At 37.0% G+C, this 25,054-nt stretch overlaps 2 protein-coding genes across 7 annotated transcripts; both read left to right on the top strand.

Annotated features, from left to right (window-relative positions):
* The first annotated feature begins 1,996 nt into the window (after positions 1–1,996).
* Positions 1,997–2,978, top strand: LOC132111174 (probable N-acetyltransferase camello). Its single transcript, XM_059518332.1, has one exon. It carries the CDS (start codon positions 2,165–2,167, stop codon positions 2,831–2,833), a length of 669 nt encoding a protein of 222 aa, XP_059374315.1. The 5' UTR covers positions 1,997–2,164; the 3' UTR covers positions 2,834–2,978.
* A 1,314-nt stretch (positions 2,979–4,292) lies between these two features.
* On the top strand, positions 4,293–25,054 carry LOC132110799 (dynactin subunit 1-like). 6 transcript variants are annotated; one of them, XM_059517759.1, is made up of 30 exons: positions 4,293–4,385; positions 10,252–10,503; positions 10,588–10,666; positions 10,760–10,791; positions 12,186–12,245; positions 14,181–14,198; positions 15,571–15,591; positions 15,728–15,901; positions 16,049–16,246; positions 16,336–16,540; positions 17,238–17,316; positions 17,415–17,574; positions 18,179–18,283; positions 18,365–18,556; positions 18,671–18,784; positions 19,461–19,613; positions 19,733–19,893; positions 20,080–20,248; positions 20,862–20,930; positions 21,027–21,239; positions 21,329–21,490; positions 21,844–21,975; positions 22,059–22,184; positions 22,266–22,408; positions 22,519–22,688; positions 24,063–24,175; positions 24,250–24,436; positions 24,516–24,589; positions 24,671–24,760; positions 24,844–25,054. In XM_059517759.1, the coding sequence occupies exons 2-30, from the start codon at positions 10,276–10,278 to the stop codon at positions 24,979–24,981; spliced, it is 3,765 nt and encodes a 1,254-aa protein (XP_059373742.1). In that variant the 5' UTR covers positions 4,293–4,385; positions 10,252–10,275; the 3' UTR covers positions 24,982–25,054. The 6 variants fall into 6 exon arrangements, with proteins under 6 accessions (XP_059373742.1, XP_059373741.1, XP_059373740.1 ...); XM_059517758.1 differs by lacking the exon at positions 4,293–4,385 and adding an exon at positions 6,764–7,206 and having other exon boundaries at positions 12,186–12,206; XM_059517757.1 differs by lacking the exon at positions 4,293–4,385 and adding an exon at positions 6,764–7,206.

Below are 25,054 nucleotides of genomic sequence, written 5' to 3'. Positions count from 1 at the left end.
ATAATTTTAATCTAATCTGAGAACCCATTTTTATTCTTTGTCTTTCAATATTATTTGAGGTATGATGTGATATTGTGTGTTATTATTATTGTATTATTGTAGTGTTTTATTATTATTGTACAGCACTGTTGTTTGTAAATGTACTCTGTAAATGTAGCTTTGTCAATGCTTTGGTTTATGCTTTTTTTTTAAGTGATAATGACAGTCATTGTTAGTTCTGCTTGAGATGTGATTATTCGCCAAGTATGCCATAAAAAGTACCATTTGAATTTCACACAAACACACACACACACACACACACACACACACACACACACACACACACACACACACACACACACACACACACACACACACACACACACACACACACACACACACACACACACACACACACATAATTATTTGTAAAACTTCAAATGTAACATAATTTTTTAGATTCTTAGCACATTCTATCGCCTATATTTGTGTCCTTCCAGTAGATGGCGCTAGTGTTCATATGTGTAGAGAACACAAACAACACTACCTCTATCCAGTGGATTTGAGCTTTGGCTATGGCTTTGTGCGTAATGGCACACACCCTTTTTACTGTTTACTGCTCAGTAAACCCTGCATTCTGCCTACCTTTTATTTTTTTATGTGTTATCACATGACAAACACTGAATATTAATTCAGTTGTATGATAGTATGTTATTCCAGATACAGCTTCTGTACTGATTTCAGTGTACTTGTGTTATATGTTTAGCAGATTCTATAGTATGTCACCCAGGAAGCCTAGTCCATGCATACAGAAAGTTATCATACTATGCGCAGTACTGGATATTGCAGAAATAGTAAGTGGTATGATAGTATAGCATTTCGAACACAGCACATGTTTTTCATTTGCATTACACTACATAGACCGTTTATAAAAATCTAATAACAAATGCAGCAAGTGCAGTTCCCAAATTGTATATTTTAATGAAATTATATCCCTTGTAACTGTCTGAAGTTTATATTTGATGCTTAGTCTGTTTTTGACAATTGCCAACCACTTTTAAGCCATCGGTAGGCCTATATTACCAGTTGTTGATCATATTAAAATAAACAAATAATGTTGTGCTGTATCACATTGACTGAACAATGACTCAGAAAGATATTGGCCTCTTAATGAAACTGGACTTTAACTCCAAACCTTGTGAGCTTTATAAATTAATGTTTAAAATTGCCTTGTTCTGTAAATCTGGGCAACAGCACAGTTCCCTGTAAATCTAGTTTTCATATTCTCTATACATTCAAATGCATTTTAAGCTAATATATTAATATTGAATGAATGAATGGATAAAGAACATGTCAACTAACCTTCTCCCTATCTAGCATAATGGCCTACGTTACCGAAAAACGGATTAAGTGTTTTATATTTAATAAACAATGATCCTTTGCCTAATAATAGCCAACCACTGTAACCATAGATATTACCAGTAGTTGATCACATTAAATCGGTAAAAGAATGAATGTCAACTACGCTTTCCTCTCTGCAGAATTATGCAAATAACGTTATATGACAATAATTACCAGAAAACAATGTCAAATGCGCCGTTCTTGTATTTCCTTCTCTCCAGGGGATGGCGATAGTGCTCCCTCTCAAATAGACAACTTGAAAGCGAAGAAACACTGTAGGAACAGAGCTGTTTTTATACAGTCTATGGAACAGAGTAAAAAGTAAGTCATTAATTTTAGTCAGTAAATAGCCTGGAAACCTTGTCTTATCAGGATCGAGGGCTGATCGGGTAATTTCCGTGATGCTGTGTCACTATATAATTCTGTGTCTTACGATTTTAATACCAATACAAACCCTAAGGCTGGCAAAGTGAGATTTATATTTACTGTTTAACTAATGTGTATCTTGGGATGCACGACCTTGGACACATCATCGGTGGAAACAACACTGATGATGTGTCCAAGATCGTGCATCACAAGATGTTTTCTGTGAACTGTTATGTGAATTAAATGACTGTTAGGTATGTTATGTAAATGCACAAGCAGCAGTTATATCGATCTGTAGATCTGAAATGTTGATCACTGACAAGACTAAATTATGACAAGACAGATGTAATAGGATTTGATATACACAGTCTTATGCTTTCAGTGTAATTACTTCTGATATCATGCTTTATTAAGAGGCATGGCTGAGGTGCAGATTCGTCACTACCAGGAGGAAGATCATGAAGAAGTGAAGGAGGTTTTTACTCTTGGGATGAGCGAGCACATCCCACCGTCCTGCATGCACGTTCTCAAACAGCCCCTAGTGCAGATGTTTCTGGGATGTGTGTTTTGTGCTTTACTGACCAGCTCAAAGTCCATCCTGTTGCCTGTACTAGCAATCACGCTGCTTTTGGCCGCAGGCAGGCAGAGTGTGAATTACATTTTTACTAAGTACATCCAGGTATGTCTTGAGAAAGATCTCAATCACATTCAGCAGACCTACCTGGATCCACCCCTCGCCTGCTTCTGGGTGGCTGAGAGCCAGGGTCGTGTCGTGGGCACCGTAGCGTGTCTGCCTGCAGAGACAGACCAGAACTTCCTGGAACTGAAGCGGATGGCTGTTAAAAGGACTCACCGTGGACAAGGCATTGCCAAAGCACTGTGCCGTACGGTGGCTGACTTTGCTTTTGAACGTGGTTTTCGAGGAGTACTGCTTTACACTTCGGTGGTCCAGACAGATGCTCAGAAGCTCTATGAGCACATGGGCTACCAGAAGCTCAGAGAATTTAGTGTTCCTGAGGCAATCGCCAAGCTGACTAATTTTACATTGATTGAGTACCGGCTCGTCCTCAAACAACATCACAACTGAGGTTGAGATCTCCAAGCAAAACCACCAAGGCTTTTTAACACTGGTTCAGATCACGAATGAAGCACACCACTACCATTGTTTGTCTGTTTCTTCTTTAAATCATCAACCTTGGAAAAAAGGGATCCATTCTTTTATATGTGTGTGTTTTTATAAACTGTTCATATATATAACAAAATGTGTGTGTTATACATTGTGAATAAAAGCCTAAATTCATCATATAAAGTGTTCATATCTCTTCAAAGGATAACCACTCAATTCATACTGATTTGTTTTCTGATGCCTTTATGACCTTTTTGGATCTTTCATTAAAAACAACAGTAGCACTTTACAATAAGAATCATTAGTTGATATAGTTGTTAAGGTTAACTGTTTTTGAATTAAACAAGTCAAAGTGTGTTTAGCTTCACACAAAACAAAATTTGGCAATTTTTTTTTGAGTTCTCTACGCATAAAACTGCTTTTATTTGCAAACTCGCAACTTTTCACTTGACTTGGGCTAGAGTTGTGTGGATTTACTTGTGGATTATAGCGATGCTTCTATTAATTTTTAAGTACATTTACATTTTTAGAAGAATGTTAAATCCAAGTCCAAGTAATCATGAAGACAAGACAGTTTCTCACTTCTTTAAGGTTTATTCAAACCCACAAGCAATACAACAGTGCCAGCCATTTACATGATTGGGGCAGCAGGTGCAACAACTTCCATTCTTACTCTACACCTTTTATAGGTATCAACATGTGACTGCAGCGTCATCTCCTGACAAGTACATAAACACAACATTCCCCCTTTACTCAAAACTGTAAATTCCACCCAAATTACATAGTTGGTGCAATAAGCAAAACCTATACAAAATTTACATCTAATTCAGTTAGTTTAACAATATATTCTACATTCTGTAACCAGACATATTAGAACTAGAATTAATTTCTCATTTAGCACAAGATAATCAATGTCTTTTGTACTAAGTAACATAATCATGCAACCAACGCGGAGGGTGTTTCACTCGTGATTAAGACCTTACAGGAACAGATGGAGAAACAATTTGATTAGGCAAGTTCACAAGTTCATTTTTAGGCAACACCGTAGAGGAAGGAACAGACTGGAGAGGCAAAGACACCAGTTCACTCTCAGTGGCATTTTCCAGAGGTGCACAAGTTGGAGAAAGATGAGATGCATGCCAGTTTTTTCCCTCACTTCTTTATGCTCTATTCATTTAATTTAGAGAATTAATTTAAGATCAAATAAACTGAGTCCTATTATAACCCTGTTGCAGGCGGGCTGCTTAATCAGGATTTTAAACTGTAGCTATTTAGATATGTCATCAATGTGGTCAAGCAACCTGACTCAGACCTTTCAGATTCTATTTCCCCACCTTTTCGATGTAAGTTCCAAAACATCCCATAATCTTCCATTGTATCAAGGGAGTAGCGCGCGCGCGGGTGGTGTGTGTGTGTGTGTGTGACGTAGCGCTCCTCAGGAAGTAGCTGTCACAACCACATTGTACGGGAATACACACAGCACGCTTAGTAAGAACAGCTACAAAACATCACGGTAAGTTCAAATGCATGGTTTGAATTAAAGTGCATGAAAGAACAGTTCAATGGCATCACACCCTCCAATTTCCCCCCTGATTGTATTTACTAATCATTCTCAGTTGAGGGATGTAAGGCTGTAGTATAAATAGGCGGTGGCTGATCGATGAGAGGATTGATGGGCTGCTGGCGATGCCTTCAGCCTCTCCTTGAATTAATTGTTTTTACTTTTCACCACTACAGCATTTACCAAAGTTACAGTTAAGACTGAATCATTCTGTAATATTTATTTTTTTATTTATTGATTCATGTTGGGGGAGGGGGGAACAGACGGACCAGGCTGGCAGGTGCCTCATCAGTTGATCATCACTGCACGGGAATAAGCAAATGTGCATAATCACACTGCTTTCATAACTCTTGTATACAATAAGTAATTCATTTGTGCTCCGTGTCATTAAGAGTATTTCCAAAAAAAGACAATATAATCTAATACCTTTTTGCAACAAATTGTTTACAATTTGTATTTTATTTATATGTGAACAAATTGTGAGATGAACAATTTAGTAAAACAGTATAAACCTATACACAACTTACCTACTGACAGATTTTGACTATGAATATACTATATATAAATGTTTACCATACATTGACTGACACATTATTACAATAAGTTATAATGGAAAGTCTCACTAATGTGAAGTGATAATTAAGCTAAAACAGTTTTTATAAGTCAATGTTTTTCTTCTTATGTTGTTATTCCTCTCTGTTCCTGATCCTCTCTACATTTACTAGCATTCAAACCTTGAACATGCCCAGTTGATTCCTTGCCTGACAGATTGTAAGGCTGTGCATCACTGATACAGATAAGAGGCACTGTTTCATGAAGTGATCAGAGGAGAGCAGCCATTGTATAATTTATTTGTGCATTGTCTAAATGTCTGCTCAGACTGGCCCACAGTTGCCTACTGGTTTTTGTGAGCACAATGTTTTCAGCTGTGCACCTGTCCCTTCTAACTGTATAACGGTGAACAGCGAGTGTGTAGCAAACATCAGCATTTGCTTTCTATGCAGAAAGTGTAAAACAGAAATAAGCCCCGGGGATTCAGTGCTGTTTTAGTTTATAAAGAGCGTTAATCCTGTCATTGCGCATGTGTTTTTGTTTGTCAGTCTGTCGAGGCTGTGCGCACTTCTCCTCACTGAACTCACTCTTCATGTTCAGCTTTATATTGGAAGCTGCGTCACATTCAAAGAGGCCTGGAGAGAAACAGTCTTAAAGAGACCTGCTGCCCTAAACATTGTCTTATATATGCTAATCATGTGAACATTTGTGTGTGAATGTTGTCTTTGAGCAAAAATGTTCTGGTCCAGGGAACCACGGTAAAAAGTGCGTGGGTAAACCAGTGATCATCTCCGTACATGGCCTTTAGTAATCCAGTGATTAATATATAAAGGATAATGTACCGTCAGCTGGTTATCATCACAAATCCCAACAGTGTAATTAGGACTCTCTTGTATCACCCTGAAGATGTTCATATTTTGCAATAATGTAATGTAAAATAATATAAAAATAATGGACATAAATATTTAAGTTTCTATCTGTGATGCTCAATTATATGGTTTAGCATCATTATGCAAGAATATTTTAAAGCAAAATGTTGCCATTTTTCCATCAGAGTCAAATATTTCAGAGCTATATAACAATCATTTAACATAATTTGATAATAATAATTTAATATATAATAAATAATTGAAATGCTAACAAATTATTAAGCATACAGTCACCTGTTTCAGTGTAATAAACAACAATGCTATTTATTTAATGTCTTGAAGGGTCATAGAATATAAAATGGCAAATAATGTGTAAATAAAACTGATTAATTTTGCAACTATAGGCTGATTTAATTTTCTTTTGACTACCATTTTAACTAGCTATAGCTGCACCAATGTTATTTAGTATTAATTGTATTTATTCATATTTTAAATGAGATGTTGTTTTTATATATTTTCGCTTTTTATTTTAATTTTAGTTTAAGTTTTAGTGCTTTTGTATTTTTTCCCCCAGTTTCCTATTTAAGTTCAATACATTTTTATTTCAGCTTTAGTTAATAACAATACTGAGTTAATAACAATACTGAGTACTGTAAATGAAAATTGTTTGGTTATCTGCATGTTTTTAGGCCTTTATTGTACAGTATATCTATTTGAGAAGGCTGGGAGAAAGGACTATGTTGTTTTCTTTATCACCCAGAGAGTACATTTTCATGTTAAGTATATTTACCTTTTAATATACAGTAATTTTGATGTTTATTGAGTGTTGGAGGGCTTTAGGACCCAGTTGTGCTTCTTTTGCTCTCCTGCAGAAGGCAGTGCAGACATTAGCGCTCTCAGACAACTGCTCTCACACACTCACCTACCAACACAGATCAGTCAGACAGAATTACACACTCACACTCACACACACACACTCACACTCACACACCTCTCATTCCAACTCTATCTAATGCTGGGATCCTTCTGACAGTTCACATGTTTTCGGGTTCATCTGAGCTCAGACATCCAGTAGGACCTCCTCTGGTGTCTTTCCCTGTGTCCCCTCTGGGGTTCAGTCTGTATCTCTGCTGGAGCTGGACCAAAACGCACATCTCTGATACTCATCCTATGGACAAAGGCTTGAGTGATAAGAGTTAGGTGGAGATAGAGAAAGACAGACAGAGAGATAGAGAGACAGTGGGTTGGGGGATTGAAAAGCCTGTGCTGGTTGCTGAGGCAAGGCAAGGAACCGTTGTCAACAGTGACGCAGGAGCAGCATGTATCAGATGAAACGATACACTTACAGCAGGGTGAGTGACATACAGTGGACACACTTTCTGTTTCTGTCTGTCACCCTAAATGTGAATACATGCACATTTTTAATTGTATGATGCTGTGAGTGTGGGTATGCAGGTGTTGTAGCATGTGTCAGACGAGCGCACGCGTGATCTCTGTCAGTCTTCTGGAATTTGTAAGGCTCAGCTTTTAGCTAAAATGTATTTGCTTGTGTACAAACTCCTACAATCAATTGCAGTGAGTGTTTTTGTATGTATGAGGCAGTTTTTAACTGGAGGCCAGTAATGGAGCGATGCAATTTGTGACAGTTGCTGAGTAACAAAAAATCACAAAACAGATTAATGTGATACATTTTGATGCTCATTATTATACTAGTTTTGATTTTTCCCTTTATTTGTTTGTCTGCACTGTATGTCATGTTATCTTGGACTAAAGGTGTTTTGTAAAATCATTTTAAATATGATTCTGTTAAAGGGTCCACCCAAAAATAAAAATTCTGTAAGTATTTACTCACCCTCATAACTTTATTTGGACAAAAATGGAAGTCAGTGGGTGCCAGTACTCTTTGGTTTATTTAAAATATCTTCATGTATATTCTGCATTCGAAAGTCATACAGATTTGGAACAACATGATGTGATTAAATGATGACAAAAATGTTAATTTTAGTGTGGACTATCCCTTTTAACTTGACTACAGCCCAAATCCTATTATTAACAAACTGAATCAAAGCTTTAGCTCAACATAAGTCTTATTTTAAACCTGGTTAAATGTAGCCTTTCTGGCTAGATCTCTAGACATAAATCATACGCCCTTTTCCAGTATAAAACATTAGGCAGCACTACTATGAACATAAAACACCAGTTTAAATGGACTGTTAGTGAATACAGTGATGCATCCCCACAAGGATAGTAAAACCAGAAATCATATACTGTATATTATTGAGCAGCCAATAGCAACCCATGAGGAAAACAGATTAATAAACAAATGGCAGATATTTCTTAATGGTAATCTAAAAATGTTTCAGGGTTAGAGGATTCAGTATATTAGTTCAATATAAAAAATTACAAATAAAATTCAAGAAGATAAAGTTTCCACCATGATAGAAAAATAAATGTATGATTGTTTTTAATTATTCATGTGAACTTATTCCCTGAAACCTTTTTGTGGATTTTAAGAGCTCTTATAAGAGGTTTACTAATTAAATATACACACCTATATAAAATAATGACATGCTTTTACATTTATTTGAAAGCATATGGACAAAGATTTGATGGAGAACATATAATTTAAAAACATATAAAGTACATCAGGCATTAGTAAGGCAAATCTCCTTAAACATAGACACTTTCTGTCTAGCACATGACTCACACATGGGAAAGCCTCTGCCATTTAAGCTTTCAAGTTCGTAGGGAATGTAAAATTATTCAAATTCTTGTTTTTCACTTTTTAACAAGCTCCACATGATCTATATAAATGTAGACATTCCTAAACCCATAGTTTTACTGTGTACTAACACAGTTAGTGACTTAAATCTGCTGAGTCACAAGTCAGTTTTCAGTAACTCCCATGTCCTGCATGTGCACATGATGTATTCTTCAGCTGAATTTAGAATTTGCCAGTAACGATCTGTGTAATGAATCAATGTCACACTTCAGTGAGCTGCTGCCAGTCTTGGCACAGCTCTCTGTTTTTGAGTTGCAGGAGAGGTCACATCTATCACTTCTGTTCTCTTTCTATTGTTCCATTGTAACCTAATAATGTTCCCAACTCTTCAGCGCATTTAGAGTTTATATTTGAGTCAGCAAGAATAATAAATAACACTGCAGGTACAGTGCCTTATCTTGTTATCTTTATGTGACCAGTACTTATTTTTAGTATAAAGTAGTTTAAGAAATAAAACTGGTTTTGGACCCCAGCCTCTGTGTGACAGTTTAAATGACAAAATGGATGTGAAATGGAGCAGGTCTCTCAGGATCAGCTGGTGTGTGTGTGTGTGTGTGTGAGAGAGAGAGATAGATGGTTCCTGAACACTGTGACTGCAGGTAACAGTGATGTCTTCTGCAGTAAAAATTAGGGCTGCGTCACAAACCTTTCAGCCATGAGCTCTGGTCTGAGTGCTCCTAAATAACCCTCAATTGTCCTCTTGGACATATAATCTAGAGGGCATGAGAGACTTATTCAGATACCTAATGAGGTCCCTGCAAATGGCTTTAACTCCCCCAGATTGTCTAGTCACAGTGTGGTTTTACATTTATTCCACAAAATGTCTGAATGTCATTGCATTTGATAAATTATACAGTTGGTCCGAATCTGACTGGCTGAGTGGCATTGCAAATGTGCTGAAATACAGTGCAACATCACCGGCACAATTGACTGTTTGAATCACTCCACTTGTCTGTGTTTGTGCATTGTGTGCTGTCCGTCTGTTTAATAATTATTTTTCATTGACTTTCTGCAAGCTGACTCACTCTTTCAGCATTGAATCATTCCAATTCATTCTTTCTGGAATGAAAGTAAGCTGTCTTTATTATTAGTCATTGAATCGTTCATTCAACCGATTTGTTCAAAAACATTAATCAGGATCAAACACATGGATATTGGTTATGATTTGGCTATGTTTGAATCTATTGTTGCTGACAAAGTAAAAACAGAAAAAGAAACTGACAGTGTTGTGTATTCAATGTAACTATTCTAATAACTTAATATGGAAGTAATGTATTTATTTATTTAATAATTTAAGGGTTTTTCTCTCTCTGTTATAATAACTTCTCAGAAATATCCCAAGCTGTATTTCTAGTTCGCAACAGAATTAATAATGGAAGCTTGGAAACATTTTAGGAACAGACAACACATGGAATGTTATTACTATTACTTTAATATCAAACCAATTGGCAATATCTAAATACAAAAAGGTATGGCGAAAGTTTCCATGGTAAGTTTCTAAATACTTTTTAGGGCCACTGTATGTCAAATCATAAACCATTCATCAATCTGCCATTTTCTTGATATAATCAAAAGCTCTTTTGGTCATTTAAGGGGTTTTGTCTCTTGTCCTCAGACCACCAGCAGCGGCAGCAGCAGGATGAGTTCAGATGGAGGTGGGCGGCCTGTTAAGGTGGGCTCTCTGGTTGAGGTCATTGGTAAAGGTCATCGAGGCACCGTGGCATATATTGGAAACACCCTTTTTGCCTCTGGAAAATGGGTGGGCGTCATTCTAGAGGAACCTAAAGGCAAGAACGATGGCACTGTGCAGGGTAAACGATATTTCACCTGTCAGGAGAACCATGGGATATTTGTACGCCAATCACAGGTACTCCCATGAATGCTTGCTCATACAAACACTGACAGGTGAAAACATCTACATGTTCTTAGAAACTGCTGTCATCTCTTGCAGATTCAGTTAGTAGAAGATGGGGCCGACACGACATCTCCTGACACACCTGAAGCTGCCACCTCCAAAATGCTGAAGCGGGGTGGGCAAACAGTTTTAGGCACATCTCTGCTTGCAGCCATATTCTGTTTCACATGAAATTGTAATGATCTCATTTTATCTTTTATTTTCTCAGAAATGATTGAAGGTCCAAAGTCAAACAAAGTGGTGAGTGAAGAAAGGGGTTTCAACATAACGAATATGTTCTTACATTGAACAAGGAACAAGTTTTTAATGCATTGGAGACTTCTTCCTTGAGCCCATTTTGTAGGCTCTTAGTAACAGCCAATCAAATTAGAGCTGTCTATCTGTTCCCCTGTTTGTGTGTAATACACTATACACTGGGCAGTGTGTGCATGGACTGTGGGTATGTCATCTGAGGCTACTTTAAATTAAAAGTATTGCGTATTTCCTCTCCTTTCCAGCAGAGGGGGATATAGTAACACTCTGGCCATTACATATTTCTCATCCTGTATCTGTGTCTGTAAAAGTGGACCATGTTTCTGATTACCTTCTGATGTCACCTCTTACTTGAATTTAACAAGCATGTATTTGCACTTTGTAAATCCTCCCAAGCAAAAAATACATACTATATTGCATGAACACACATGTAGTCTTGTGAAAAAGAAGTGTACATAATTGTATTGAATGTGCACTTGTTGTGTACTTCAAATCTTAAACGTATGTAAAAAAAAAAAAAAAAAAAAACTGTACTTGCAGATAATACACTAGTCCACTTAAGTGTACTTGGAGAGAGTACACTTTCATGACTATGTTTCTTAACACACTTAAGTACACATAAAAGGTTTTACTTAATTTTAAAAATCATATTTCAATAATCTTTTGTTACGCTTTAAAGAAATACACTTATTTTAATGTGTTGACTATTAACATACTAAAACACGTTATGCACCACTGTAGTGTGTTATTTGATATTACATTTAAAGATTATACATTTGAAATGTATACTAAATTGCAACTTCATCATGGCAAATGTGTAATTACAAATATATTTTAATAAATGTCTTGCAAGTTTCAGTAGAAACAACATTAAAGTATATTTTATAGAGTATAGTTTACCATAAGTGCTTGTCGGTACCTTAATGGTACACTTTAACCATAATTCAAAGACAAAATAAGTAATAATTATGAAATTACACATAAAGCTGTACTTAAATCCTACTTAAATGGGTCAAAAACACTATTCAGTTGCATTTCATTTAAATATAATACATTTTCATTTTTATTTATTTATAAAAAACAAGCAATTAGGTGTCTGAAAACATTACATTCAGTTTGCACTTAAATATTTGATTTCCGCAATGTGCTTATTTTTCGCAAGGAATCCTAAATCTACACTCACTAATACAAACATGCATGAGAGCAAACTGTTTTTGTTACAGACATTTTATAAAGTCTGTCTACGATGCAAAAAGATTATTGTGCTGTTTATGTGGGAGTCTTAGTGTGTTTGTATTTGAGAGACATTCAAGCTCATTACACACACACTGACTGAACAGACTTTAATCTGTCACCTCTTCCTCCTCCTTCTGAGCATGCAGCGAGGAACCAAACCCAAAAAGGTGCTGCATGTTTCTCTAACCTCTCTTTCCATTGCAATGGTAATATTGAACAGCCCTGCTGCATGGCATCACACAAACAGCACATTACCTGTGTGTGTGTGTGTGTGTGCGTGTGTGTGTTCATCAGGAGTGGTTGTTTCTATATTGTTTCTGTTAATTTTATGTACATTTATTCATGTGTGCTAGTGCTTTGCTAGCTGGATGGCAGTGTTCTTTGATGAATGACTGCTTTTAAATGGATATTATGAATTAGCATGCTGAGTATGATGTGTTTATGTGTATGAAACAGTCCTAGTGAACATGTGAGGGAAAGGGATTTGACTTAATATTTTACAGTATATAGTGCGTTTTGTCTTTTCAAGTTTGGTGTTCCCCATTACGTTTTTCCTGAGATTGCAGAGTCTTTGAAAAAAAGTTTTAAAAATTAGTTGTGGTTAGTGTGATTTTAATTAATATGCATTATTTTGTGCATTCTTAAAGGTTTTAATGCACAGGTCTTTCATTATGTGAAGGCTGCACATGTATCCTAGTCATTTATCTCATAAATTGGTGGTAAAGATTGATATGAAAGTCCTCAATTGAATCACTACATATTTATTTATAGTTCATCCTCACTTATATACATTTCAAAACAAATATTAACACTTGTGTTTTCTATGGATGTACATTTATACAATTATAAAAAAAGGCTGAGACCACACAGGCAATCTGTGTTTCAAAATGTAGTTTACACATAGAATTTTTTTTTTTTTTTTAGATGTATCACAAGTACAGTGATTAAACAAATGAAAAACAGTTTTAAAAATAGTGTATATGCTTCATACAAAAATGTGTGACAATTACATGATTGTATGAAATATGAAATCTTACATGTTAATTAATTCTAAGTACAGAGTCACTAATAACATAAATGCAGGCCACTGATATGACAAATTAAGACTCGTATAGAAAACAGAGAGAAAACAGTGAAGGTCCAGGATTATTTTTCATGCTTGTTCGGCCCTCTCTCTGTTTTCTACTGCACAGCACTTTTCTCTCTTGCAGAGCTGTAATGTGATATATCAATCTTTCTCCAACCCTGATGGATCCTCAAATAATGATGCGCATGCTTTTACAAACCGCAGTAATGCATTCAAAATATACAGAAACACATTTCATAAAATGCTTTATAAAGTATTAGGGGTAACATGTTACAATAAGGTCCCATTAGTTAATGTTAACTAACATTAACTAACTGTTTTTGGGTGTACATACATGCATGGGTTAAATTTGTGTCTAGATATATCCTACATTTAAACTAAAAGTTGCTTAAACATGGTCGGCCTGCACTCATACACACGTTCCTGACTGAAGAGCCCATAGAGATACTAATGGAGTGTTGCTAGGATACAGGCCAGACTCCCATCAATCCCTCCCTCTCTCGCTCTTACTGCCTTTGTTCCAGCCTGTCTCTCTCTCCGTCTCTCTGTCTGGAGGGAGGGGTGGATGTGATGTAATGTGCCTGCTAGGCAGCAGTTGGCACAGCAGAGCAGCACTGAGAGCTTATGAGTGGAAAGAGCAGGAGAGCCAGAGATGGATGCAGACAGAGAGAGGCGGCTGCTGTTTAGCAGAGCCTAAAGGACAGCGTTATAATCAGAGAAGTGTTTGGAAAGAGGCTCAGTTCGGTTCCTGTTGAAGAAAAAGGATTTCATCACTAGTATAAGGGAGGAAAGTTATTTCAGCTGCAGCAGAGACGACCTGCAACACTGTCGCTGTTTGTCTCCCTCTGTGTGTGTGTGTGGCTAGCACTTGCCAACTGCTGTATGAGTGTTTTTGTGGCTTTGCTGTGGGCTTGGCCTGCTCTCATCTCGATCTGCTGTTAATGTGACTCAATCCTTTTTCCTGCTCTTTTTCTGCACCTGGTGCGTTTGTGTGTGTGTGTGTGTGTGCACCTGTTTGTGTCTTTCCTCTTCTATCGTCAAAATGATGAGACAGGCACCTACGACTCGTAAGGTACAAAAGATTGTTTACTACTTATGTAAATGAAAAATGCTCAGTGATTTATTGTTTGTGTGATTTTGGAGATAATTGTCTTTTACTGGTTGTTGGTGCATGTGATAGGTTGTTTAGAGATTAGTACATTTTGTTCTCTTAATAGATGACTGTAACTAAAATGATCTGATATACAGTGGCCACAATAAGTATTTAACATACATTTTTTTGAATTTTAATGCAGAATATCAAAACTTGGAATTTATTTTGAATTAATACAGCTCAAACATAATTAACAAGCAAAATAATTTATAAAAAGTTTGTTCTGAATTCATATGACAAAACAAAAGGCATATTTTACAAAATTATAATTATTCGGACACATTCTGGTTAGTGGATCATATTTATAATTAAAGTAATGCACTGCATGCAGTTACTTTGAATGGACACTATGTGAAAATGATTAAAAAACAGATGCCACTTTGAATTTTCTTTTTTCTAATTTCTAATGAAATCCATAAGTTTGACTTTTAATGCCACTTTATGTATATTCACTACTGTTCGTTCATTCAGATTTGGTGTCAGTAAGATTTGTTTTTTTTATTTTTAAATATAAATTAATACTTTGATTCAGCAAAGGCATACTACATTTACTAAAAGTAACAGTAAAGACATAACACTTTATACATGAAGACCGAAGTAATGATGAAGAAAATTCAGCTTTACATAACATGAACAGCTTTGCATAACATTGTTTATATTAAAAATTAATTAAATTAAAATAAAATGTAACATCCTCGGTGAGCATAAGAAACTTATTTTAAATACAATATTACTGACCCCAAACTTTTATATGATAGTGTAACTTATGTAACTGATATAGATTCAGAATATTTTACAATTATGTGTATGTGTTGGCCATAAAATGTATGTGCAGTAGGTATATACCAAATACATGATCTCTACAAAAACACAAACATGTGCTGACTATCTGTGTGTGTGTGTGTGTGTGTGTGTGTGTATGTGTGCATGCATAAACGAGTGTACTTGTTTGACCCAGTTGGTGCCAGGCACTCAGCCTTGCAGGCAGACAGATAGTCCCATAGAGAGGGTTAGTGTTTGACTCTTTACGTGCTAAAAAAACAAAACATTTTTGATGTTAAACACACAAGCAGAGCTTATCATCATGTGATGGAAAAAAAAATGACGAAGGTGGTTTATTGAGGTTCACACAGATGCTTTTGGAGTTCTCATTTAATGCATGTGCATTTTTTTCTGTAACGAATTTTTACTATATATGTGTTTTCTCCTGTTTTTTCCTTGCTCCTCTGTTCTTCATCTGTCTTCTGACCTGTGGTGGTCATATATCTGTGTACATTTGTCTTCTCCTCAGACCACCACCAGAAGGCCCAAGGTGAGCTCAGTCCTGCAGGTCACATCTCTGTGCGCTTGTGTTTGCTAAATCTCAAAGAAAGTTTGTGGCTGACGTGATTCACTTGAGTGTTTTTGTTATCAGTGGAGCTTTAGTGATCTCTGCATGTATCTTCCAGCAAACGCGGGCTGGAGTGGGGGTGAAGGTGGGCTCAGGATCAGCTTCTGCTGGAGAGATGAGCAGCAGTGAACCCAGCACACCTGCCCAAACACCACTGGCTGCTCCAGTTATACCTTCACCTGTGGGAACACTGCCTTCGCCGGGGGCTCCTCCCATCCCGGGACCCAGCAAGGTCAGATGCTTAAAGTCACGCATGGTTACAGACACAAATATAACCACTATTGAGTAACAAAAACCATAACATGGCTTTTCTCTGACATTCATGTAAATGTGAGAGGCCTTCTTGAGTCTCTGCACGCATGCATTCACTCTCTTGCAGGAAGAGGAGTCACTGCGTGCCCAGGTGAAGGATCTGGAGGAGAAGCTGGAGACGCTGAAGATGAAGAGGACAGAGGACAAGGCAAAGCTGAAGGAGCTTGAGAAGCACAAGATTCAGCTGGAGCAGCTGCAGGAGTGGAAGAGTAAGATGCAGGAACAACAAAATGAACTTCAGAAACAACTCAAAGAGGCCAAGAGGGTATCAAGTGTACATTTACTGCAGAGGAATGTATCATGATATGTGTCAGGAGTGTGGATAATGAAAGTGGCTGATATTCTATTATGTAGGAAGCTAAGGAAGCTCTTGAAGCTAAAGACCACTACATGGAAGAGATGGCAGATACAGCAGATGCCATTGAGATGGCCACTCTGGATAAGGAAATGGCTGAAGAACGGGCCGAGTCACTGCAACTGGAGGCTGACGCTCTGAAAGAGAGAGTGGATGAGCTGACCATGGACTTGGAGATACTCAAACATGAGATAGAGGAAAAAGGTACAAACATACCTAAACATTCACTACTGTTCAGAAGTTTGTGGTCAGGTGTGATGGCAGAGCTACATTTTCAGCAGCCAGTCTTCAGTGTCAGTTTAAGAAAGCTTCCACTTGAACCCTTTCACACAATGACAGTATGATTTTGAGATCCATCTTTTCACACTGAGGACAACTGAGGGACTCAAACACAACTATTAAAAAAGGTTCAAACATTTCACTGATGCTCCAGAAGGAAACACGATGCATTTGAAGATTTTTTTTTTCTTCCAGGAAACATGCAAGTATCTTCTGTTGCTTCAGAAGGCAATACAATATAAGTGAAAACAATAACAATATAAGTGAAAAAAAAAAGAAAAAAAAAAATTCGATATCTTCATCCAGCTCTTAATGCATCATGTTTCGGTCTGGAGCGTCAGTGAATGTTTGAACCTTTTTTAATAGTTGTGTTTGATTCCCTCAGTTGTCCTCCTTGTGAATAGATGGATCTCAAAATCATACAGTCACTGCTGGAAAGGGTTCAAATATGCTGTAAAACTGAAGAATCTGCAGGACCTGGAGGACAGTGCTCAGTTTAACTGTTCAGAACAAACAAGGGCCTGATGAACAACCATCAAACTCTCACATGCCACTGTATATATGTCAGTATTCATCAGTGACCACAATATGTGCTTATTAATCTATAAAAACTGGCCTGCAGGATCAGATGGAGCAGCATCTAGTTACCATGTGAGGCAGTTAGAGGAGCAGAATGCACGACTGAAGGAGGCTTTGGTGAGGTCAGTCTGTATTGAGTCTCATGGTTTATTAACATCAGTGTTATTTGATTTTTATTGTGCTCTGTGAAGATCGTAATATCAATTGCTCTGTGCATTAGGATGCGTGACTTATCTGCATCAGAGAAACAAGAGCATGCAAAGCAACAGAAACTAATGGAGGAGAAGAATTTTGAGCTGGATGCGCTGAGATGCCAGAAAGAGAAACTACAGGAGGAAATGAAGATGTCTGAGAAAACGATTGATGAGCTCAAAGAACAAGTGAGTTGTGCCACTATTAAAAGATGTAGTGAGAGTTTATTGTGTTTCTTTGAGTTCAAGAGATATAATAATATTTTATATAAATGTGTAATATTTTTATTTATTTATTTTTGCAAGACTAGCCAATCTAGTAACATTCATTAGTAGTTAAAAATAAATTAATTCGACTGAAGTAACATTTGATCAGGGTAAGTACCCCCTGCAAAAAAACTACTGTGGGGAAATCATGGTAAAGTTATGGTTACATTTTGTAATATCACTGAATTTTTACCATGTAAAATGGTACTGTACCATGGTACTGAATGAATATCATAATAAAATACTATCAATCATAAAAAACTATGGTACTTCAAGCTATTTCAAACAATGCCGTGTTTTTTACATTGCAAATTTAAAGGAAAAAATATTAAAATGAAATGTTTTAAATTAAATTAATTGTTATTTATATTTAATTAATATTAAAATGTAATATATTTAAATTTCATATTAAAAAAAAATATATAATTATTGTCATTGTTTAATGTCTAATAAAACTGTGTTTTTGGTTGTCAATGCACTAAGGGTGTGTGCTCATGATCACTATGTGTGTTCTTGTGTATGTCAGGTGGATGTTGCTCTCGGGGCGGAGGAGATGGTGGAGATGTTGACCGATCGTAATCTAGACCTGGAGGAGAAAGTACGGGAGCTCCGAGAAACTGTCTCAGATCTGGTGAGTGTTTGACGAGTTTGTGTAGACATGTATGCCATGATGTAACAGTATACTGAGGTTTGTGTACATGTGCTGACTTAGGAAGCCATCAATGAGATGAATGATGAGCTGCAGGAGAACGCCAGAGAGACGGAGCTGGAGTTGAGAGAGCAGTTGGATCTGAGTGCTGCCAGCGTCAGGGAGGTGGAGAAGCGGGTGGAGGCGGCACAAGAAACAGTGGCAGACTACCAGAAGACCATCCAGAAATACAGAGAGCTCACCGCACACCTGCAGGTGCCGCTGTGCTTCACAACATACAAACCTCACCACATTAATACAGCTTAAAATGCAGACCTCACAAATCATATGGGAAACGTACGTCACATCATCTGTGTGTGTGTGGTGCAGGAGGTGAACAGGGAGCTGATGAGCCAACAGGAAGCCAGCACTGAGCAGCAGCAACAGCCCGCAGAAATCTTCGATTTCAAGATCAAATTTGTGGAAACCAAAGCTTACGCCAAGGTGAATCCAGTGAAATCCAATGAAACCATGGTGTTTATGTAGTCCAGGGATTCAATTAAGATCCAATTCACAAACTAATTCATGATTTTTTTTTCTTTAACGAATCAATGATTGGTGAATCCATTTGAATTGAACAAAGGGGTTATTGGTTTGAATTACAAACTGAATTGTCAGATAATTAATTTCTTCTCTGAACTGCAGGATATTATGTTGAACCCAAAATGAGCCAGAGGCTATAAACTGACTGGTTATTCAAATGTCACTATTTAGATAAGTAGCAATAAAATATAGATATACTGTATTACCAATTAAATGTTTGGGGACTGAACGATTTTTTTAAAGAAATTAATACAATGTTACAAAAGATTTCTACTTCAAGTAAAAAAAATTCTATGTTTTTATGTTTTGTTTTTGTTTTTTTTAACAAAGAATCATGAAAAATGAATCACGGTTTATGCAAAAATATTAAGAAGCAGAATAGAATAATGACTGGAGTAATGGCTGTTGTGAATACAGCTTTGCCATCGCAGGAATAAATTACAATGTAATATATATTACAAAGAAAAAGCACATTTAAGCACATTGTTGTGTTGTTAGGGGATGGTGCCTCCTGCTGGTAAAAAGAAAATGCAATATGTGTCTTTCATGTAAAATGTAAGTCTGTTTGTAATTCTAGGCCATAGAAATGGAGCTGCGTAAAATGGAGGTAGCTCAGGCTAACAGACAGGTGTCACTGCTGATTTCCTTCATGCCTGACTCCTTCCTGAAACACGGAGGAGACCATGACTGCATCCTGGCTCTGCTGCTCATCCCACGACTCATCTGCAAGGTGAACTTTCAGAGTATACGTCTTCATTTGAGTGCTAAGCACTAAGCATGGTCATTCATACCTGCTATGTGCTTTTCTTGTGAGTTTTGGTTGAATGTGTTTGTGTGTGTATGCTGCAGGCAGAGCTGATCAGTAAGCAGGCCCAGGAGAAGTTTGAGTTGACTGAGATGTGCTCTCAGAAGCCTGGCTTGAGAGGAGCCGTCGGAGAGCAGCTGAGCTTTGCTGCTGGACTCATCTATTCTCTCACACTGCTACAGGCAACACTGCACAAATATGAACAGTAAGTTTACCTAAACTTACACACACGTTCTAACATCCTCATGAGCATTCAAGTCCTCATGATATAGGTTAATGAATGGCCTTATTTTTCTGTGTTGACATGTTACCTGTTAAAGCAGTAAGTTGGGTAGAGCACCTCAAAGGGCTTGTTGTTTTTTTATGATGTCTCTTTATCTATCTTGCACAGTGCTCTAAGTCAGTGCAGTGTGGACGTGTACAAGCGTGTGGGTTCTCTGTACTCTGAGATGAGTGTTCATGAGCGATCCCTGGATTTCCTCATAGACCTCTTGTACAAAGACCTGCTGGATGAAACAGTCAATGTGCAACCCCTTACCAAAGCTATTAAATACTATCAGGTAGCGTAATGCCATTTTGTAGCACTTGCATTGCAGAACTGTAATAATTTTCCATATATATATATATATATAAATATATATTCTTATTTTTTATTATTCTACTCTACCTTTCTACAATTAATTCCCAGTAATTCAGTTGTATGCTCACCAAGAACGTATTTATTTGATAAAAAAATACAGTAAAAACAATAATGTTGTGAAATGTTATGACAATTGAAAATTAAAATGTGATTTATTCCTGTGAAGCTGAATTTTCAGCATCATTACTCCAGTCTTCAGTGTCACACGATCCTTCAGAAATCCTTCTGATATGTTGATTAGCTGCACATTTCTTATTGTAATCATGTTAATGCTAATGTTAATTGAATATGTTGCTGAATCAAAATATATTTAAAAAGCCAGATGTAAATGACCCCAAATTTTTAAACGGTAGTATATTTTCGTACCTATCCAGCTGAAAAAAAGATGTTCACTCAGTATCATGACTGCAGTAAAGCATCTCCGATGCTACATTTACAGACCAAAGCTTAAAACCTACTGTAAACTGACCTAGTGAACTACTGTTTGTACTCAACTCAAGTTATTTATTGACATGCATTTCTCTGTGTTGTAGCACCTTTACAGCATTCATCTCGCTGAACAGCCTGAGGACTGTACCATGCAGCTTGCAGACCACATCAAAGTAAGCAACTCACTTTCTCACTGACAAACACAAAGAGAGAGAGACAGACTCGGATCGGTACACATAGCTTTAACACATATTCATGTGTCTCTTTAGTTTACCCAGAGTGCTCTTGACTGTATGGCAGTGGAGGTGGGGCGTCTGAGGGCCTTCATACAGACAGGACAGGGCGAGGAAGCATTTTGTGTGCTGCTGAAGGATCTGGACACTTCCTGTAGTGACATACGACAGTTCTGCAAGAAGATCCGTCGTCGCATGCCAGGCACAGATGCACCGGGCATCCCAGCTGCCCTCAGCTTTGGAACTCAGGTGATGTGCTTCCAGATCTCATTCATATTATCTATACATTACATTTTTGATATCTAAGCCTTCTGTTGATGGGGTTTATGTGTGTGTAGGTGTGTGAGACCCTGGCAGAGAGCAGAAGGCAGTTGGCCTGGGTGAATGCAGTGCTGCAGGAAGTGGCAGCGGCAGCCGCTCAGCTCATCGCCCCTCTCAGCGAACACGAGGGACTGCCAGACGTCAAACTGGAAGACATGGCCTTTAAAGCAGCTGAACAGGTATACAGAAAACATGTTTGGGTCACCACAAAAATAAAAAATAAAAAAAATAACATAATATGTCATAATATATAATAAAATAAAGTCAGTAATACAGTGCAAACTGTAACATTTTTTTAAATAACTTATAATAATAATTCTCATTGCTGTCACTCATTCTGTACTGTTTTCAAAGCATTTTAAATATATATATTTAATAAATTGTTATTAAAATCAGCATAAATATAATATAATATAATATAATATAATATAATATAATATAATATAATATAATATAATATAATATAATATAATATAATATAATATAATATAATATAATAGCAAATGGAGATGTAATGCTTTTTTTTATTCAGATCTATGGGTCGCAGGGCATAAACCCTCAAGAGTGTCTGCGCCAGTCATGCAGTGTTGTCATAGCCACCATGAACAAGATGGCTACTGCTATGCAGGAGGGAGAATATGACTCTGAAAGACCACAGAATGGAGTAAGTCTGTGCTCAGTCTGCCTCTCTAACACTATGGCTATGCATCTTTGTACTTGTGTCTCAGTATGTATATATTGTTGTAGATATGTCCTGTGGAAGTCCGAGCAGCAGCACTAAGGGCAGAAATCACTGATGCAGAAGGACTCGGCCTCAAACTTGAAGACAGAGAAACTGTCATCAAAGAGCTGAAGAAATCCCTTAAAATAAAGGTAGAAGCACTTATACTTATACTCAGCGCCTTAAGTTTGAAATAATGTGAAAATGTTGAGTGAAAATGCTTTTGTTTCTAGGGAGAGGAACTAAGTGAGGCCAGTGTGCGTCTCAGTTTACTGGAGAAAAAGCTGGACAGCGCATCTAGAGATGCGGATGAGCGAGTGGAGAAGATCCAGATGGTTCTAGATGAGACAGTTTCGCTCCTGAAAAAGAAGGAAAAGTAAGAGATGACATAAAGTGTTTTTGCACATAACTCCTAAAGTGTGTCTTAATGCCCCAGTATAGTGAACAGGATACCACTGTAAAAAATGAGGCTTTTTTAATCCGTAGGGAGTTTGAGGAGACCATGGATGCTCTCCAGGCTGACATAGACCAACTAGAGGCAGAGAAAGTAGAGCTTAAGCAGAGAATCATCAGCCAATCAAAGATGACCATGGACGGCCTGAGAGGAAGCCAAGCCTCTGGCATTGCCTCCATTGTGACTTGTGGCATCACTGCTGGTAAGAGACACATACGGGATTCACTTGAACAATACGTTTAAATGTCTTTCTTAAGTCTTCATTTTAAATGGTCTAATGTGTCTCCCATCATTTTGTGTTCCTTTTAGAGGAACAAAAAGGTAAATTTTTTGTCAGTATAATGTTTAAATATCTCCTGTTTTTTTCCTCCCACTCATGGTCTCTCTGTGTGCTGCATGTGTGCTTGAAATTTATTCTTACTTGTGTTTCTAGATATTAGCATTTTTAGTTTTTGTTTCACAAAGATTTTGTCATGTTTCCCTTTCATAAGTTGCATGCTGTACTGTAATCAAGAGCCATGCAATAAGTGACCATAACTCAATGTCATTTATTGCACCGAATACTTGATTCTGATTGGTCAGTTATGACATTCCTTTCTTTAATATATTTAAGTAGTATTCAATAATGTAGTTTCCTTCCTTATAGCTTCCTACATGTTATTTCATGTCTGCCATAAAACTCTGTGGTCTCATTTTTCATCATCTAATATAAAATGTAGCCATCTAATAAGTTTGATAATGTATAGTCAACAAGCAAAAAATAATCTTTCAGGTTAAAAAATCCTTAAATCTTTATTTTTTTTTATAATGTGCATTATGACCTACTTAATGTTAATGTAATATTTGAAATCTCAGTAATTGCAGCTGTTTTATTATCATCTCTATGCAGTGAAGTATTAAGAAAATCCTGTTTGTATTTAATATTATCCACCTAAGATGCTTTCTTTAAAATATCAGTGATATAATGCTATAATAAACACTGCCAAAACATGTCAAATTTTTGGGGTTGGTGAGATTTTTTTTTTTTTGAGCGAACCTCAACATTATTGCATATATTTGATAATAATACAGTTAAAACATTAATATTGTGGAATATTATTATTTTTTAACTATTTTAATATAGCTGAATTTTCAGCAGCCATTACTTCAGTCTTCAGTGTCAAGTGATCCTTCAGAAATCATTCTATTATGCTGATTTGATGCGCAATAAACATTTCTTATCATTATCAATGTTGAAAACTGTTGCGATGCTTAATATTTTTGTGGAAACTGTGATCCTTTTTTTCAAGATCTTTGATGCATGGAAAGTTCAAAAGAACAGCATTTTTTTTTTTTTTTTTTTTTTTTTTAAAAAGAAATCTTATGCAGCATTATACATTTTTTACTGTCACCTTTGATCAATTTAATGCCTCCTTGCAGAGTAAAAGTATTAACTTTAAAAAAATATATATTGAAAAATCTTACTGAACCCAAACTTTTAAACCATGGTTTATATATTTTTTTATATTTTATAAAAAATATATGAATTGTCTCTGTGTTTGTTAACATGCAGTAATTTTTTCTGTGTATGTTAAAGGTGTATGTGCGGCTACTGGAGTGCAAGTGATAGATTCTCCACTGCTGACTCAGCAGATTGAAGCTCAGCGACTCAGTTTAAAGCACCTGAAGAACGAGAACAACAGACTAAAGGTCTCTCCTACTGCTTCACAAGCAGTATTTATTCTGAGGATTTATTCTCACTTTTGTTTTTGTGTGTGCCGCAGGCAGAAAAGATGCGTGCTCAGCTGGCATCTCTTCCTCCTCTGAACGTGCCAAAACTGGGCTGGCGAGAGGGCTGCAGGCCTGAGGTGCTGTCCAGCGCCCTCTACCGCAAAACAGACCAACTGCTGGATACTCTCCTCCAGATGAGTGCCAATGTCAAAGTGGTGGACATCACTGGGAAATCTCCAGGTCTGTCATTATTAGAATTAAACAGATGTCTGTTTTCTGTACAGTAATTACTTCACATTGTTTGTGTTTTCATTAACAGTGAGTCCCAGTGCGCAGCTCCTAGAGCAAACAGCAAGACTGCAGTCGCTCAGTGACACTCTCGATAGGCTTAAGGTAAATCAGAAATTGCTTAAAAATAAACAGTCATCATTAAAATTCCTCCTGCATTTATTTAAGCAACCTATTTCTTTGAAGGATGAGGTTGCTGAACATGTAGTGACTCACAGGCCTGGTGCTCAAGTCCCGTCTGATTTCGCCACTTTTCCCTGCGCTTCCTTTGTGAAGGTAAGACAAATACACAGCATGACATTTTCTCACATCGTCTGGGTCTGTGTAAACCCCTCATTCTTCTTCCTCTGCTCTTTTAGGCAAAGGAGGAGAAGGAAGGAGATGCTGTGCTGGTTGGTCGTGTGATGATGCCTTGCACGCGAGGACAGGAACAGGTGCATCGTCTGGTGCTTTCAAAGTCACAGTTACAAAGAGTTCATCACCTTCTCCAGACTTAAAATAATCCCAAAAAACCAAACTTGCTCACATTCAGTCTTCAAAACATACATTGAAACAACAGATGGTGACTGT

The sequence above is a fragment of the Carassius carassius genome, chromosome 30 (genome assembly GCF_963082965.1).
Source record: "Carassius carassius chromosome 30, fCarCar2.1, whole genome shotgun sequence".
NCBI classification, from domain to species: Eukaryota; Metazoa; Chordata; class Actinopteri; order Cypriniformes; family Cyprinidae; genus Carassius; species Carassius carassius.
The sequence above is the reverse complement of the archived record's forward strand: the minus strand, read 5'-3'. Positions and strand labels throughout refer to the sequence as shown.